Source organism: Diabrotica undecimpunctata, chromosome 1 (genome assembly GCF_040954645.1).
Source record: "Diabrotica undecimpunctata isolate CICGRU chromosome 1, icDiaUnde3, whole genome shotgun sequence".
Classification (NCBI taxonomy): domain Eukaryota; kingdom Metazoa; phylum Arthropoda; class Insecta; order Coleoptera; family Chrysomelidae; genus Diabrotica; species Diabrotica undecimpunctata.
In genome coordinates, this window is record NC_092803.1 from 19,674,916 (window position 1) to 19,694,930 (window position 20,015).

Genomic DNA, 20,015 nt, shown 5'->3' on the forward strand with positions numbered 1-20,015 from the left:
ATAAAAAATGGAAGTAACATCACCTCTATTCTTTATGACCTCCAAAATTCTTTGAGGCATAGTTATAACTAAGACTCTGCAAAATTCTGGTTTATGGGAATAGCACATTTCTTAAAGTCTCTGCTTCAATTCAGGGATTATTCTGGTGGAATGCTTAAGAATCAATGTTTTCATCTTGCAGCACAAACTTTCTATATAGCATGCCGGGAGTATTTTCCTACACTTTAGGATGACATACTGCCCCAAATCATCACTGATGCAGGAATTTTCACTTTTTTCTAAGACAGTCAGGATGAAACACCTCCTGTTTCCTGTGAATAATCCCACTTCAACTATCTCCTTACATCTTAGACTAGACTCCTAGACTGTAGTAGAAGCCCAGTCCTTTTGGTATTTTGCTAATTTTACCATTTCTTCTTTTGTTGTGATGTCAAAAGTGGCTTTTCTTTAGCCTGCAATCAAACTGCTAATCCTCAGCACAGTTATTTTTTTCATTTTTTAACTAAATATCTTTATATGCAATTCTATGTCACATGTGGATCTGTAAATTCATCTTTAGTTAAGAAAACTTAGCTTAAGTTGTACATTGATTTTTTCCAATAATCCTTCTTAATCCTCTTCTCTATCAGTGCCAGTAATTCTGCTTTTTAATACACTGCAGTCTTGTGGCGATTGAACCTGTAGTTTTATATGTTCTAACTATATTCAACATGAGTGGGTGTCTTCCCCTCGATTTAAGAGGTCTATTGTAACTATATTTCTGACACTATGCCATGATAATTTTAATAAATCTATAACTTCCGAGTTGGATTGTGTAGAATTAAAAAAAAATCTAGCAATAATTGAACAAATATTTTTCATCGATATCATTGATAAGCTTTACTCTGCCCATTTTGAAACCACGCAAACACCAGGAAACTTCAAAATTGGTAAACTGCTTCTGGCTGCATTTGACAATTGTTGTGATTTGAGTTTTCAAAGCACCTGCGTTTCTAACATATTGATAACAAGATTACATTGGATTCATCTACGAAAGGAAACATAATTTGTTGTTGTGTATTTTTCTAGACAGTGTCATTAAAAATTCCATTTTGAGAGTTAACAAAAACATGTAGTACATAATCTTTTATACTGACCAAAAAACTGATAGATAAGCCAACTGATATGGGAAGGGGCTAGTGTAATTCTTCTCATTTCCTATTTAGAACAATGATATTACATTACTCATCTTCATATTCAACATTATTCATCTTCAAGTAAGGTTTTTAGAAGAATGCTGTATTTTTTTATCAATGTCATTAATAGACAATATCAATTTCAAATGTATCTTAAAAAGGTATCTAATAAACTATTCCAATTTGAAAAAAATTCAAAGATTGCAAGTTTTATTTATTATTATTTTTTTATTAACCAATGTTTCATACAACACATCTACTTATTTCATTTTATTTGTATATATCAGTTCTAATTTGCATCTGGATAACTCATAAAATTTTTCTCTCTCTACTTTTATAAGACAGCCATAATTTTGTACAAATTATTTGATGATTGTGTGGCTGCAATTGTTATGGATGAAGCAGTATCACTGCAAAAAAAAAATAAAAAAGTTTCTTCTTTTTGTTGCTTTTCTCTGTCTCTTTCCAAATTTTTTTGCTACTTTTCCTAGAAAGCTTTTACTGTCTTCTACAGTTACAATATAAGAATCAACAACAATATGTTATCTGTAAAACTATATGAAATATACTGGTCACAAAAATTCTGGAAACTCTACAAACATTTTAGTTTTGTTAGCAGCATTCCCCTGTGTCACATGACTTATGTTATTTACAAGATTATTTATAATTTTATTGCATCATTTTATGCTTCTACTTAAAATTTAATGTCTATTTTATGAGGTTATTATGGTTATGGTTATGCTGGGTTGGGCCAGGGCCCATTTGTGAGACCTTCAGAGACTTGACCTAAGACGGATCCATTGGTGTTTCTGGGTCCTAGACTGCTCCAGGCTCCCATATCTACTATAATGAGCAGGGCTCCAAATCTGAGTTCTTCCTGCTGTTCCGAGCGTCTAATTCTTTAGTAACCTTGTAGCCTCACAGAAAACCACTCTCAAGTCTCTTTAAAGGTAACTTTCTCATTTGGCTTGGTTAAAGACCAAACTCAGGACCTGCCACCCCCTGATAAGCCAGTACCGAACACTTCCAGAGGACATGTGAGGAAGTTTCCTCCTCCTCATTTCACACACGGCATCGTGGGCCATCCGCCAATCCAAGCAGATGAAGGTGCCACCTGAGTCTACAATGGCCGGTAAGCATACTGACCACCAGAGAGCATCTTCTACGGTCTAAAAGGAGAAGTTGGGCTGTAAGACTTTTGGATGGCCCCACTATATGGAGCCTAGCCTAGAAAAAGCTCTTTGAGACTACCCAATCACAGGTTTAGGTCCCACAGACAAGAGTGGATGAGCCCTGTCTTGCCATGGCGTCAGTCCGTTCGTTCCCATCCACGCCTGTGTGCCCCGGTACCCATACTGAGTTCACCCTATTGGTCAACACAACATCAGCAAGTGCTCTCTTGCACTCAAGAACCAGCTTAGAGCTGACTTTGAGCGCTTCGAAAGCCCTTAGCGCTGCTTGACTATCAGAGGCCATAGAGATGGTCTTGCCTGAGCAAGTCCCATCTATTATCTTCTGAACACATACCAGGATCGCAAAGATTTTGGCTCGGCTCCCATGCACCTGAAAGACAGATGCATGGGAGCCCAGAGTCTGGTCATATTTAAATCCGATTCCCTACAATATACTCGAGCACCTGCCCACTCGTCCATTCTGGACCCCTTCCCGGCCAGGAAATTAAGCCACGAAGGATGAGAATTCAAATGGGGGGGGGGGGGGCATGCTGCCCTGTACTATTTATGAAGAAAATTAGCATTTGGTAGGAAACCATTGCTTTTTAGCATATACTCGATTCTTTGAGGCATGGAGTCCACGAGACGAGCCAAATTTTCTGGTGTAATAACTCCAAACCAGTTTTAAATAATGGCTTTTATTAGTTCTCTCTTGTTACTTGGGTTTCAGCATATTACTAACACTTCCAGCATTGACTATATATTTATCGGAACTATTTCCAGGGCAAGGCAGGACAGTAACGTCGTGGTTTCTCAATCATTCCATGGAAGTCTTGACTGTATGACTGGGTGCTTCATCCTGCTCGAAAATGCATTGTTGACCACCCCTTTTAAACAACTCCCTAAATATAGTGGACATTAGTTTCGTTTGCAGTATTTTCGTCCTGATATTTTTTTGCATTAATATTGCCCTCTATTAATGCCAAAGACCAACTCCGTTAGTGTACATGCAAGCCCGTACTGTGACACTCACAGGGTGCTTTCATAGTGATCACAGTATACTGGGGCAAAAGGTCTTCCCCCGGTCGGCGGCGAACCAAATTGACTCATCAATAGCATTCATGTCTTTTTTGGACCTACGACGATTTTCTAAAAACGGGCGGCATATTCTGTGCTCATCGTACTGACTAACTTTCGGTTTTCTGTCTGTTCCTTTTTTGCTTCCAGTGTTATGATAACGTTTAAAAAACTTTCATTACATCTGATTTTGTGGCGCCATCACCCAATCTGTGTAACCTTCTTCACGAAGAGTAATTGCTTTGGCTCTCTTTCCTGGGCAATCAGTCAATACCTTTTGGGTTTTTGGGAACAATTTTCGTTGAATCGACACTGATGTGTTCCTCTCCGAAAATTAAAACAATATCACCTTAGTAACAACTACCTGAAGTCACTAATAAACACTGGAAGTCGCACGAAACTGTACTAAATGCTTCTAATTGGACGACTAAATCACGCCACTTGTCGTTGACTCACTAGCGAAACTCTGACGCAATACATTATTAAAATAAACGCCATAAAATATTAATCAGAAATATAAAATAATAAAATACATATGTAATTGTATCGAATTAACTATATAAATGATCATGAGACGAGTGTTGCTGGAAAAACAATAATTTTTGTAAAGTTTCCTGAATTTTGGCCATTAGTGTAGGTGACGAAACTGTGAGTCCCATGTCTAACATCATTAACAACTGCTTCATTTCAAAACACAAAGAAAAAGAAGAATACAATGACTATATGCTCGTATTGACAGAGTAATTATTATTCAACTGTGCCTTGAATGTCTCCTATGATTATGTAGAGTAAATAAATGTACAAAATCGAAGAAAAAGAAGATGTCCTCTTAATATATGTCATTATATTTAAAACATTGAAGAAAATGATCCTCCAGAGTTTTTAAGTATCAATGCAAATAAGTATTTTTCTAGTTTACATCATCCTTATCTTTTTGCTAAAACCGTATGTTTAAACTGGTGTAACGGGGTTGAAATTAATATTCCAGAAATGGGTTTTCCACCGCGGCATTCAACGTAAAATTGGATCTACCTCTAGCGCTATTTCTAAGGATTGTAATAATACGCAGGTAGCTTTTTATCATTGAACTTTTTACTTTGGTTGCATCACTATCCTTGATTAGTAAACAAAAACACATTTCACGGCATTATGTTTAGTTGTCATGCATATTATTGTTTATACACAGTTCTCTTCACACATTTAGGAAATCAAAAATGCATTTAATATCGTAGTTTTGAAATCTTTTGGGAGTAATCTCACGTAATTGAAAACAAAAAAACTTGCATTTCACATACTTAGAAAGGTTTTGGCGAAATAGAGAAACAAAAAATAATTATCAAAAACACATTTATCTAATATATACATATCTTCTATCTGATGATCATAAAAATGACAGGTAAAACATTCAGGATGATAAAGTAAAACATTTAGTAACGAAGAAGAATATCGCTGAAACCTGTGATGTCATCAGCATTCGGTGGAATTTGACGTCAGCAGGAGCTGTGTGCACTTGGTTGGATAATACATTTTATTGCTAAAATCTTAGGGGAAAGGAAATAAGAGAATTATGGTTTAACTTTTAAAAATCAAACCATAGAGCTCTGCCTTGTTATTATCTAGGTGAATATTATGGTACGAACAATTCTTCTATCTCTCTCTTTATCTCTCTCTCTCTTTATCTCTCTCTCTCTCTCTCTCCCTTTTCTCTCTCTCTCTTTCACTTTCTCTTTCTCTCTCTTTCTCTATCTTTCTCTATCTTTCTCTCTCTTTCTCTATCTTTCTCTATCTTTCTCTCTCTCTTTCTCCCTCTCTTTCTCCCTCTCTTTCTCTCTCTCATTATCTCTCTCTTTCTCTCTATTTCTCTTTCTCTCTTTCTCTTTCTCTTTCTCTTTCTTTACAGTTCTTTAAGAACCATCATGCAGTTTTTGTATTATTTTATGACAGTAATATCGGATCTCAGCAACATCGGATCCGGACAGTTTGAAATCGATGAAAAGACCTTAATGTTATTATTACCCTCAACCCATTTATGGTATCCTGGTATCCATCCTGTTAACCCGTTGTGTTCAACATACCTGAATAAACTGCGTTCAATATGTCTTAAAGAGATGTTTGTGTGTGCTGTCAGTTTTTGACTGCGAACTTAATCTATTAGCTGAAACTTTAAAAAGTCGCCACAGTTTTTTATACGAGTGCTGGTGTCATATATAGATATTCAGTATGTTATGTTCTGTTCTGTAACGATGAATTGTTTTTTGAGTTTTCGTTGAAGAATAACAAGAGGTGACACTGATCAAAAAAAAAATTATCTCAAAGTGAAATCAGTATACAGAATATTTTTGAGTATCCTATATGTTCTCTTAAGCGCATATTCAGAGGAACTTGGCGAATATCCAAAGTAGTTTTAGGTCTGGTCCGTCAACAACGGACCAGAGGATCTATACCTATGTATACCACTTTCTCAAATGCCTTAAAAATATGGGCATACAATTAAATGAGGAAAAAACCAAAATTATGGCATGAACACTTAACAACAGAGCCAGAACATTCACTGTTGATAACTCTAGCTTTGAAGTGATGAACACGTTCACACACTTAGGCTTCCTGATGACCAATGACAATTCCATAACGGAAGAAATCAAACGGAGAATAATTCTGGTAAACAACTAATATTTTGGGCTGCCTCAACATATGAAAAGTAGAAACTTAAACCAGAAATCAAAAACAACAATATACAAAACCCTTATACCGCCAGTACTCACATATGGTTTGGAAACATGGACCATCTCCAACACAAATAAAAACCTCTTGTTCATATTTGAACAAAGAATCCTGAGAGGATATTTGGTGACATTTGTGAAAACGGTATTTGGAGTATGAGGTACAACTATGAAATATACCACAACTACAAGCAGATATCTGGTGGTAAAGACGTGATATCTTTCATAAAAATAGGAAGTTTAAGATGGGCAGGACATTTAGTAAGACGGTAAGGTAGGCCAAAACTTAGATGAAGGGGTGGTGTAGACGAAGAGCTAGAAAAATAGGTGCAGCAAACTGGCAACGGTTGGCAATGGAGAGAGAGCTGATTGGCGAAATAGATTTGGGAAGGTTGAGGCTCTACTCTAGAGCTGTAGCACCATTGATGATGATGATAACATAAGTGAAATGGAGGAGGCTGGAGAAAACAGCTTAAGTTTATAGTATATTGAATGTAGGAAAAAGCATGGATAAATCAGATAGAAGGGTTTTTTTTATTGTAGTTTTTTTATTGTTAGTGCATTTTTCACTTACGTATTATTATGCTGAAAAGATTTTAAAATCACGAAAACAACTACTAGGGACACAGTTCTTTGGTTATTCATTTCATGGTCTTTTCTTTCTGTTTGTCACCTTAACAATGTTACCTTTTAGCAATAAAAAATACTACACAGGGAAAGATTTTTTCATAAATATTTTAGAAACTTTTAATTATTCACGTTTAATAAATGAAACCTACAAATCACAGTGCCTTTTGGGTTAATACTTCGTCTTTATTAGTCTTTTAATTTTTAATAACCGTGGTTCTAGTTAGTTCTAGTTGATCTGTTTTTTTTTCTTTTATGATGATCCTGGTGATATATCCTGAGATATGTTTTATCCAATCTAGATAATGAGGATTTTTCGATAATTGTGTCGCCAAAACAGCCTGGCCCAAATTATAACGAATCTTTTTAACCGTTTTATATCGTTGTTACTTCTACCGTTTTATAAGTCAAGAGAGGCTTTGTTTTCTGTACAAGTACTGTTGCAGAAGTGTTAGGACCAATAACAGGATGTTTTCCTATAATTTGTCGATTTCGAAAAGGCATTTTGTCGCGTTAGGTTAGGTTCTTTACAGAACATTAAGGCCTAAGATTAGGATCGACGATCTAACATCCAGAAATATTAGTATAAGTAAAGGAGTATTCAAGTATTAAAGTAAACTGCTATTCAAGAAAGCCTAGGGAAACCTTTCTACGGGAATAAAAATTAATTGACAACAAATTTCTAATATAAGATATGCAGATGACACTGTCCTACTAACTGTTATAGACACGAAGTTACAGAAACTCTTAGACTAACTTTATGATGTTTGTCGAGAGTTTGAAATGAATATTAACCAGAAAGGAACTAAGATAATGGTAATTCAAACTGCGTGGTCTATTCTACGATACACATACCGATATCAAACTTAAGATTGAAACTTGTAAAATGTTTTGCTTGGTTTTTTGCTCTTTATGGAGTTGAAATGTAGACTCCTAAAGATAAAGAATCTGCATAAGTTTAAATGAGGTATTTAAAATTTGGGTGTACTGGAGAATTTTAAAAATTCCTTTCACTACATGAAAAACAAATGAAATTCTAAAAAGAGTATATATAGAAAAACAACTATTAAGAACGATTAAGACAAGGAAAACCAGTTATTTGGGTCGTGTGCTACTTAACGGAAAGTACTACATTTTCCAATTGATCATTAAGGGTAAAATAAAGAGGAAACGAAGGATTGGAAGACACCCATTGTTATGGCTGCGTAATATTAGAAACGAAGAGGAGTAGGCTTTGAAGAACTTATGCGTACATCTGAAGACAGAGAAATGTTTGCCATCTTAACCGCAAACCTGCAATGATGGATATAGATACGGAGCGATCTGTCAAATAGTGGTATTTAAACAGTACCTAGTTTCAAGCAATGTACTGAGTTTACATCCTATGTAGTACGAGAATTGGGCGAGAATCTAGGCGAGTATTATAGTGGTTTTAGACGTGGTCAAACAACGAGAGACCAAATTTTTGTGCTTAAGCAAATATTAGAAAAAAACCAATGACTTTAATGTTACCAACTTCCATCTTTTCGTTACTGCTCTATTGGCTCTGGTTTGTATGGTGTATGTCATTATTGGTCTTACAAATGATGATTTATATATGCTTACTTTCCCAGCTCACCTCATATCCTTTAATACACTCCTTTTAAAGTTTCTGTAATTTGATATTTATGCTCTAAGATACCCAAATCCCAAGATTTGTTCTATTATTTCGTCATATTTAGCACCGCTTGGGTGCTACCAATTCAACCAATAGAGATTTGGCCTTGAATGTTGATATTTTCGTAGATCTTTTGAATGTTTGTACCATTCACCCTTAAGTTGTCTTCATTATCTGAGATCATAATTGCTTCATCTGCATAACAAAGGATTTTTATTTGTTTTCTGCTCAATTCATATCCGTTTTCTGTATTTTTACTTTCTTGTACAGTGTGTCCAATTAAGTCCACCCTATATGGGAAACTTTTTTATTTTTAGTTTTATGAAAAAAAGTTATTCTTTATAAAAAGTTCTGAATAATCTAAAAGCTATAATACAAACATCAGATATTAAATTTTTTTGTTGACAAACTTCGTATATGACTAAACATATTTAATATTTTCTTGCATTGTATTCTAGATTTTAGAACATGCAGAACTTTTTATAAAGAATAACTTTTTTTCATAAAACTAAAATTAAAACATCTTCCGTATGGTGTAGATTGGACAAACTGCATGATTTTGTCCATTACTACATTTAACCTATTTCCCTGTCGGATTTTTGAGTTAATATCCGATGTTAGTTCATTCTCTGTTAGTTAGATAGGTCACATATGGATGTGAAACGTGGACCCTCTCAACCACTGATGAAAATCAACTGAGAATATTTGAGCGCAAAATACTAAGGAAGATATTTGGACCAACCTAATGCAGCGATGCTTCGTGGAGAATTAAAATGAACCACGAGCTGGATGAACTAATGCAGAGCGCAGATATTGTCAGATTTGTAAAGTCACAAAGACTAAACTGGCTTGGTCACCTAGAAAGAATGCCAGATAATCGAGCTGTAAAAGTACTCCAGAGATGGAAACCCCAAGGAAACAGAACAAGAGGAAGGCCCCGTAAAAGATGGATAGACGACGTAGACAGGGATCTTAAAACCATGAACATCAGGCAGTGGCGAAGGAAAGTATCCGACAGGGCAGAATGGAAGAACATTGTTAAGCAGGCCAAGACTCACAAAGGGTTGTAGCGCCATTAGAAGAAGAAGAAGAAGTTCATTCCCTACTTTAAATTTTGTTTGTTTTTTTTTGTGTTAATATATTTGATTATCTGTACCATTCTGATGGGCTGAATTTTCTTCGTTTGGTAATATTAACACATCTATCTTATCTTAACTTCCATTCTAATGCTTTCGCAGGAATTTCTTTGACTATGAATGTAGCTTCTATTTTTGTCCTATTTTGAAAGTCTAGTTGCTCTTCACTGATTATTTATCTTATTGGCGAATATTCTTGTTATCAGTTTAAGAGTTGTGTTGAGCAAGGTGATTGTAGTTTAGTTGGTAGAATTGCTACTATTTCCTTTGTTTAATGAATTGGGTGCAATTGAGAAATGATGGCATTGCTAATTTACAGTTACATTAGAAATATGGGTTTAATAATGAAATTATATTCAAAAATGAAATGTTTTTTTATCTAAAATCACTTTTGGCACTTTTTTTGCAAGGCTAAATAATTACCGAACGATTCTCATATCAGATTGTTTAATTGTCGTTTTGAAAACAATTTGACAAACAAGTTTTTGACCGTAACTATAGAGTTTTGCCTTTTTTCTTGGCGTATAAATTTCCAATCAAAGAACAGTAATTTTCAAGCTTGTTACAGCTAAAATCTAAGTAGTCCAGGTTGTGGGACCACTTGCATAGGAAAAATGTTTCTGATTCGGTTTCTTCGCCGATTCCTGTTAAATGACCCCTTTAAACAAATCAGAAGGCTGCCAGGCGAAATTTTTGGGTAGAAATTGTTTAAACATTTTTTTAAACAAATTGGAAATATCATCCGAAACAGAATCAGAAATATTTTTACTATGCTAGTGGCCTCACAGTCTGGTCTAAAGAGAATAATGGGAGATGTGGAAAGTTTTGTGTCAGATAACTGGATTCAATAAATTCAAAATTCCATAAAAAATAATGCCAAATTTGAAATTAATTATAAAAGTCATTAGCCGATAGTACTAACGAAGTAGATGTTAAGTCTGATATTTTACCTGAAAGTATTCAGTCCGGAGAAAAGCAGACTATGGGCTACAGCTAAATAGGAGTAAGTCAAGAATCATGATAGTAGATAGAGCATATGAGAAAGCTCTTAAGCAACCGCCACCTAAGCGTTAACCTCCGATGGCGAGCCACGAAATGCTACGTACTCTCTACGCTACTTTACGGAGTTGAAGGGTGGACGTTAACAGCAGCAACTATAAAGAAGTTAGTGGCTCTAGAAATGTGGCTGTATCGACGCATACTGAGAATACCTTGGACAGACAGAGTGACCAACACAGAGGTATTAAGACGAATGCCTGGGCCATGTGTTCCGTAATGATAAGTACCGTCTGCTACAGCTTATCGTGGAAGGCAAGATTGAAGGTAGAAGAGGTTTGGACAGAAAGAAGAAATCCTGGCTGAAAAACTTAGAGAATGGTTTTAAATACCAGAAGCTGCGAACATAATACATGCGGCACAAAACAGAGAAACCTATCGTTTGATGGTCGCCAACTTCGGTAAAATACGGCACAAAAAGAAGAAGATAGAGCACAGAACAATCTTCAACATATTAAAGAGATTATATCAACAAGAGACTGGGGTCTCTTATAACAAACGCAGGAGGATAAAATAAAGGCTTCTAAGATGTGGGTATACCGCCGCATATTAAGAATATCTTGGGATGAACAGCAAACAAATTTATCAATACTAGAACAACTCAAAGTAAAAGATATACTGATACGATGGAAAAACTGATAATCGACGGCGGAGTTGAAGGAAAAAGGATCGAGGGTTACACTAAGCCGAACAACTAGCCAAGGATGGAAGGATATTGTTAAAAAATTATAAAAATTTGATGGTGTCACCACATTCCTATATGGGATTAGGACCTAGGAGAGAATCCAGTCCGATTTAGTTTACAGTCCATATAATTTAACGACTTTAAACGAGATAAAGAAAAAACGGTCGTTTAAATATAAGTGATGCTGAACATTATGATCACCCAAATTCGGCAATTGTTCCGAAAAACATCAAGCAAGTTCACAAAATCATTTTGGTCTATCGTAAATTGAAATTTCGTAAGATAGATGGGGTTTGAATATATTAGAAGGCAGTGTATTCATTTGCATATACATTTTTTAATGAGAAGGCAGTGGCGGTCGTTGCTCAGCGGCTACGATACTGACATATCAAACCGAAACGAACGAGTTCGATTTTCGGCACCGACAACGAAATTTTCAGGTTATTAAAAATTATAGGAGCCGTCACCGTGTTTCGGAGGACTCACTGGGCTGGTGTACATCGATACTACTTACCTGAAACAGGGTTAAAGATGCAATTGGTGCCGGAACCTATTCGAAAAGATCTCACCGGCAAAAATGCAATACGATGTTATTATTAGAAGGCTGTGTTCAAAGTAAAGCCGGCTTCAATCTCTTAAAACAGTATTAGAATGACTGTGGTACCTGATATCAATGAATTAGTTGAAACTTTCCTTAAAAATATCGTAATATTTTCAACAAAGTTTCTAAATTATCTATGAATACGAACCTCTTACTTGTAGCCACAATATACCTTCTTGTACTTAATATTTTTATATTTTCACTTAACATGCTAGATATATTCAGAACACAATATTTGAGGTACTTTGTGATAGTGAGAGGGTATACTCTCTGGTTAATGGGGTCAAATTATTGTAAATGCATGTAAAAGTATCAATGCAAGCTCTTATTATGCACAAATTGGACCTAAATCAAGCCATTACACTTTTGTTTATTATATTAAATGTACTCAGTTGTTGCTAACGATATCTCGAAGATTGAAACGTATAATACTCTTGAAAATTGAATAAAAGACCTGCATTCTTATCTATACATAGTATACATTCTTAAGTAATACATAGTAGGTACGGCTATTATAGAAGATATGTGGTCAATAAAAGTACAGAGTCCACCAACAATTTCTACATTCTTATTGGCTTCCTACATAAATAAGATTCTTCTCTCACTTTGGCTTCTGATAAATTGGAAACACTTCTACACAAATATCGAAAGTGTGCCATATCTTTTCATTTGAGACTAACTTTATGGTTAAAGATGATAAAAGAATTTGTTTTGATCTTCGAAAGTTCCATGCAAAATGTTCTTCCAGATGCCAATAAATTGTTTTCTTTCAGACTAGAGCTAGTCAGTTCTATTTTTTCTTTGTCGAATCCAATCTAAATGTTTTCTTTTTTTTTTAGACAATTTCGTAAGATTCCCGACAACTTAAAATGCCTTGTGTGGAGCACGATGTTTTCCTGTTTACCGAATTATTACACCTAAGTATGCAAATATAAATGTTTTACAAAGTTAGTAATATTTCTTTCATATTTTTTACTAAAATCATAGCCAGAATAAGACACATTCGCCGATTTCTGAGGACTGTCTAAAACATGTCTATTCAACTATGTCAAACAAAACTATAACAAAACTTGTCATGTTTCATGCCAATTCGGTCAGTCACATTCGAAACACCTTTTCATATAACTTTTTAACTGGATATTTTTTGGCTACCTACAGCGATGTCTTAGTAATTCATTTTTAGTTTCAACAAACAATAACATCGATATCGGAGTTTAATTAACACCATGTTAGACAATGATCACTATAGTCTATTCCATCAATTTGAAAATGTTTGGATTATCGATAGAAACCAGACCATGCTACATAAAAAGTAAGAAAGTAAATTTAACGAAAGAAAATATAAAATGACGTAGGTATTCCGAATTTCAGGTCAGGCTCAAGTAAGAAAATATTTACAGTAAATCGTTTTAACATCGTTCTTTGTTAACAATAAATTTTTAATTTTGCTATCAAATTAATTTTTGTAAGCTTTGTTTATTTTAAATTGTACGACCAATCCTGCCATTAGTAAAAAGATTCACGAAAGCTCATTGATTCACGGATCCGAACAATATTAATGAAGGGATAATTTTGGAAGAATTGAAAGGAAAACGCGATGTGTCACTCCGGGAGTGACCGAGGAGGAGTAGCATATCTTCCTTATCGTCTACACACGGAGCGATGGTTTTTAATTTAATTTAATTCAATTCAATTCAATTCGATTCCATTTGATTCGATTCATTTTATTTTATTGTAATTTAATTTAATTTTTTTAACGATTCTTCAAAAGGTAAATTAATTGTTATTTAAAATTTCAAAAAAGATAAATAAAGGGTTATTGACCGCAATTTGTTCTACCGGAAAAAACTTTTTAGTCCCTGTGTAATATTATCTACTCATTACAGATGATACTTGAATATTCTCAAAAAAAAAATCGTTACTTCCTAATAATTGACATCGGAAATAACAACGGAATTTAATCGTTATATTCTTAATATGTTTTTCTTCTTCCTTCTTGTATATAGTCTGTTTTTTCTTTAATATTAGCCTCCTAAATTGTTTAAATTATCGCACCATCTTTTTCTTGGTCTGCAAATACTTCTTTGTCCATTTAGTGACTTATCTCGTGCTATTCGTACTATCCTATCCTCTGCCATTCTACTAACGTGTTCGTTCCACTCCTGTTTCCGTTTTGTCACCCATCCATTTATGTCTTCTATATTGAATGATCTTCTTATGTTTTCGCTTCTCTCCCTATCCAACAGACTTTTCCCTGATATTTGTCGAAGTATTTTCATCTCTGTTGTTTCTAGTAGTCGTCTCGTTTTAGATGTGTCAGGTCTTGTCTCCGCCATGTATGTTAATATAGGTCTAATTGCTGCTTTATAGATTCTTGTTTTGGTGTTTGTTCTTCCAGATTGTGTCATTAAGAGATCCCGCCGCTTTACTTGCTTTTAAGCTTTGTGGTAGTACTTTTTCTTCAACATCTCCGAAACTAGTTATATCTATTCCCGGCGATTAGTCTCGCCGATTAATGCGGCGTCGTCTGCATCACGTAATATTTGGATTACTTTGTTCTTCATTCCTGTAGAAAATTTTTTGGTGTTATTTTCATTATTATCTTTGCTAGTGTGTTCACTTCTTGCGTCTAGTTTAAAGTTCGGATATCTAGAATCTGCTTTGGGTGGATTTTTCTATTAGTCACTATAAAATCAATCATATATTTGTGCCTCTGGAGTTTTCAAATGTCTTGTTTAAAATTTTTTCATATATTCTTAATATAAATTGCCTAAATAAAATATTTACGCAGTTAATTCCCGAAATTTTAGGACAATGATCCCACGTTTATTCAACCATATAGAATGCTTTTCTAAGCAAAAAAAAGAGTAGTAACCCTCAAGTCGAATCCCTTTCTTACTTCGTCGGTGAAAAGACGATGAAGAAATAAGATTGATGACATATAGATGAAGGGTGGCTCTGTAAGTAGCCTGAAATTGAAACTGCAGAGTTGGTGACATATTGATGAGCACGTCTACTGAATGCCTGCTCCAGCAAAATAACTCTGGGAAGATAAGAAAATCTTTCTATATTCTATGATTTAAACACAAGAATAAACCAGAATTACCGCTTAAATGCGAGTTCTCGATCACACAACCGTATTAAAAAAAAAAAAAACTAAATTATTTAACGTCGCCAGCCATCGCAACAACAAAATTTAAAATGAATCAAATCTGGCCGTATGCGTATTTTATACCTTTTTTCGCAGACAACTTGAAAACGTTCATTTAAACATTTTTATTAGGGGGGAGTTAGGGGAAAGGAAAGTGCAGCTGCTTCTATAATATGTAGTTATCTCGTGACTTTCCTACTTCTCAACATAAATACAAATTAATGACATGGTAACTTAAGTACGGCTTACTTAGACGTAATAAAAAAGTACAGAACTAAAAAAAATTTTAACGGCTAGAAAAATGAAACGCTACAATTAATAAGACAATTACTGCCTCATGGGAAGAACTAAGACGACGAATACATCAATGTAGTCTAGTAACTAAAATGCTTCAAAATGCTAGTCGTAAATTTGAACAGCGATTTTATAATTGTATGAACGTTGGTGGATATCATTTTGAACATTTCATTCAGTAGTTTTAGCTGACTAGTAAACTATTTTGAATTATGATATTTTAGTTCATTTTATTTACCTTACGTTTAATAAGGTTTCCTATTAATGTTACAAATTTCGTTTTAATGTAGATTTTGACGTGACAGGAAAAATTTGAAGTACATAAAACTTAGTGTTTCTTAATTATAATATTTTATATCTGAATAGTTGCAGGTACCGTTCGCGTCATAAAAAACTGGTACAACTCTTATAACTAAAAATCGTGTTTAAGTTGTGTACGTTGATCTTGTCACATGTGTCATTCTAATTTCTAGGGCACCGTTGCCAGTTCAACGAAAATATTATACGAAACCAGCTAAAAGCGGGGCTGTGCGACAGACCGCCAGTTTTGAGTGTACTAAAAACTAAAACATCGAGCATTCTCGATCAGTCAATCACATTAAATTTGTTTAAACATGCATCCTAAAAAATTCCCATATTAATTTTGTAATTTTCCTTCATCTCAATTAAGTACCCATACATTGATTTGTGTCTTAATATACTTTATGAAAATATTTTGATTCAAAAATAATGACAGATAATCAATCTAGACATAACTTTAAATTATTATAATAAAACATTACAGTCGGATATTAGATTGTAACTGTCACGTTTTGAAAAGCGTTTTTTCTCCCCGGATATTTTATAGTTTATAATACGTAGGATAAAGTGTATTTTTTTTCACATTTATCGTTCTTATACTAAATAATCAATTAATTTCGGTAGTTTGCCTGTTACTAAACTTATTAACACAAAATACAGTTCGTGTTCGGTAGGCAGTTGAAGTATAAAATTACAGTAGACGCATTCCAATGTTCCCTGTGCCAATACAGATCCTTCAAACATTTTGGATATTAACTCGACCCTATCTCTGGTTATTAAATTAATTAGATACGGTTTTTTTTGTTAATGATAAAAATAATACCTATCTACATTACAATACAATTACAATAATACATTTTTGAACGTTATTTTTTTTATTTAGATTTAGTGCAATTCCGTTATCTGTGATGGCAACAACGAATTTATTCACGAACCATTGTGTCAAGTCTGAACACAGGTTTACATTAGGAAAAAAAGTGTACCAGTTTTATATGACGGGAAGTGTACCTACATTATAGTTTTAATAAAATACTGCAACATTTTGAGACAAAAAAAAAATAATTTTGAAATTCTTCGTCACTGGTTTTTGACATTACGTTGGGGAATATCAGCTGTGTCATAATAACTCTGCTATTAATAATTTTCAAACGTTGTATTGTTCATATGTATATCTAAATAAATGCACAGAATGTCAGGTAAGACTGCATTTTTGCTTATTTTCGACAATGCTTCAAATATTTGGAAAATCATTCATATTAACCCTCGCACAGTTTACCATTTAAATAGATATTTTCGTACTTAATCCAAAACAGATTTTCATTGATGGAATTGACTTTGATATATTTTTTTGTTACAAAACTATAACAGCATTTCAAAATTATAAACTATCAAATAGGACAATTCCACTTATTTTTGTACGTCCAATATATCTTCGAGGTATCGGCCACTGAGTAAAAACCTACATTGGTCCGTTGGTGAGTCTGGTTCTTGTATGTGTGCAGGGTGAGGGTGGAGCGTGCTCAAACTGCGGAGTCATCTGCACAGTAACGCAGGTTACTACGAAAGGAAACCTATGTAACTCTTGCTTCCAGCACTGGAGGTATGTATCGTCACATGGCAGGAAAGCCACTTTTATTATATTTCTCTTCCTAGTACTTAAAAACTTAAAAAAAGCACAGCAAAGTTAATTAAAACAGTTAAAATTAATCACAAAGAAAACTATCATTTGGGAATTTTAAATTGTAACGTTGATTTTAGATTTGTCTAATTTTGAAGATTTTCGTTTTGCTCTTCTTAAAAAGATTGAAATGTTTATTCGTCAATTCTGAAATCAGTAAGTCTACGGATTGGGTCTAAAGAGGTGAATAATTCTCGGTATTGTTGATTTCCATTGTTGTATATGGACCAATTTGGCCACATATAGAGTAAAATATGTTGCTTTACACCAGAGCAAATACAGATATAATGTCTTTATTTTGCCATATTGTTTAGCAATATGACAATAACAATTTTCAGAAGAAATCGAGTTTAAAAGAATTAGGTATGCGGATGATACTGTTATTTTGGCAGAAGATCTTGAAGATTTCCTGAGATCTCAAGCTGAATATAAGAGTTAGTTGGCAAGGTGGTATGTTTTTTGGACACTCTGAACCGAACGCAGCGACAATTAAGTAATTGGAAGTATTTTAATTGTGGGTATACAGGAGAATCCTGAAAGTATGGATTGATCATATATAACAAACGATGAAGTCATGAAAATAATGAATAAGAGTACAGAAATAATAGATACCATCAAATTCAGAAAGCTGCAGTACCTGGGAGATGTTATGCGCGGCGAAAGATATTACTTGCTTCAATTACGGTATTTGGCGAAATAAACAGTACTGAAATGAAAATTGAAATGTTTATTATTATTTATATATTTAGTGTACATGATATAACCTTGGAAATATTATTCCCGACGACATTCCTGATAAAGCAGATGTTCAAGATGCCTTCCGTTCACTTTCAAGCATTTTTCGTAGCGTTCGCGAAAGTTTTTATTCATGTCTGTGAACGAACTTTAGTCCGCAATTCCTGAATATCAGACGGTGGATCGGTACGAAAAACAGCCTCTTTCAACATTCCCCATATGTACGCATCAGGTGGCGTTAGATCTGGTGTCTGGTGGTCGAAGAGACTTCCTGGCCTTGTGACAGGCTGACTGTCCTGCTGAAAGCAATAGTTGATTAAGTGGCAGGTTCCTGGCACGACAAAATCACTGAAGATCATGTAGAAATGGAGATAATCTGTTCTTTGTAGCGCTCCTGATTAACGGTTAACGGCGTTTCATTGTTTGCTTCAATAAAATACGGACCTTATAAGCCATGTTCGGATTATAGCACACCAAATGGTAACACAGTCACTTTGAAGGTGGTGCTCGACGATTACGTCGGGGTGTTCGAATCCAAGAAATCGTGTTGTCTGTTTGTTAATGGACCCGTTGAAATGAATATGGCTTTAATCGGAAAATCAAATATTCGATAAGAACGACGCGTTCTCATAATCCATAGCCAACACACGGGCGGTATTCGACTCTTACACGCTTTTCAGTTGCACTCAGACGCTGTCCGGTCTGTACTTTCTGATATCCAATTTTAATGATGTTCTTCTAGGCTTAGTTTCGACGATTGCACCACTTACTAAGAACACGCCCGTGATTCGTATTGGTTGTGACTCACTGGGCGACCTACGTGAACTGTACGTTGGCAAATCACTATTCCCGTACTACGAAACTTGTCAACAACTGCTAACATAACGCTGTTACTCGGATGCTGTTTCATAAAATTAAGCCTAAATGCTTCGGTAACTGATTTTAAACTTGGACCGTTTTCGCGACCTTTTCCGTATGACCGAAAGTAGTACTCCACGATAAAAACTTTTTCTGCAATATTGAGAACCATCTTGAAACCACTCGATGTACGTTTCGATGCAAGACACATACAAATTTGACGCAAACACATTTCAGTTCTGTTTATATTGCCGCATACCATAGTTATGCAATAAAAAATCCAGGGAAAAAGAAGTGTAGGGAGGAGAAGAATCTTATGGCTGCACAACTTGCGGAAATGGTATATTATGCTCATTTATGTTGATTTTTTCATGGCAGCCGCATCTAAGATAAGAATATCCATGTTAGTTGCCTACCTGCGCCGCGGAGATTGCGCGTAAGAAGATAGAAACGTGGGATGCAGTGCCCAAAAAGAAAAAAATAGGAGAACTGTTCTTTATACCCTCATATTTTTTTTTTAGTAAAAATGATGTAAATTTCTTATAAAAAAACTCATTTATTATGTAAGTGATAAATAATTTAAAAATACTTAGAAAACTATCTGGAAGCAAAATATTCTCTTAGACGTTTTTTTTTGTCTTATGTTTAAATCATGGTAGTAGTAATAAACCGTTGTCCGTATGTCAATAGAGCATATCTGTAAAAAGATAGGTTTGTATAAAAGACTCGTCTGACAAGGTTGCAAAAGTAATACTCTCAAAATTGAGATATTTCATTATGCATCTTCATTAAAACTCGCGTGCCAAATGTTTCGTATGAAACTGTTAGTAATCGATTTAAAAAGCTTGAAATACAGAAGAATATGTGTCCTACCCATCTCCATTTTAGTCTGACTATCCTTTCGATGATGTCGGGTTCTATTCGTAGCGTGGTGGATAAATTTGACGATATACAAGATTGCCTATGTCTATGAGAGAGTATCCGAGACTGTAGGAGAATCCGATGTAGAAAAACGACAATAGACCAAGTTACTGTTTAGTGTGAATTTTGGACAGGCCATTACCGTCAACTGTGAGCGCTGTAAGCCGTTGAT

The 20,015-nt window shown here is 34.6% G+C and overlaps 1 protein-coding gene across 1 annotated transcript in view; it reads left to right on the forward strand.

Annotated features, from left to right (window-relative positions):
• LOC140445957 (REST corepressor 1-like) overlaps positions 1-20,015 on the forward strand; it is a 41,681-nt gene that overhangs the window by 4,280 nt on the left and 17,386 nt on the right. The window contains exon 5 of the mRNA XM_072538423.1: positions 17,154-17,251. Coding sequence (XP_072394524.1) covers positions 17,154-17,251 — 98 coding nt within the window. The remainder of the gene's footprint in view (positions 1-17,153; positions 17,252-20,015) is intronic.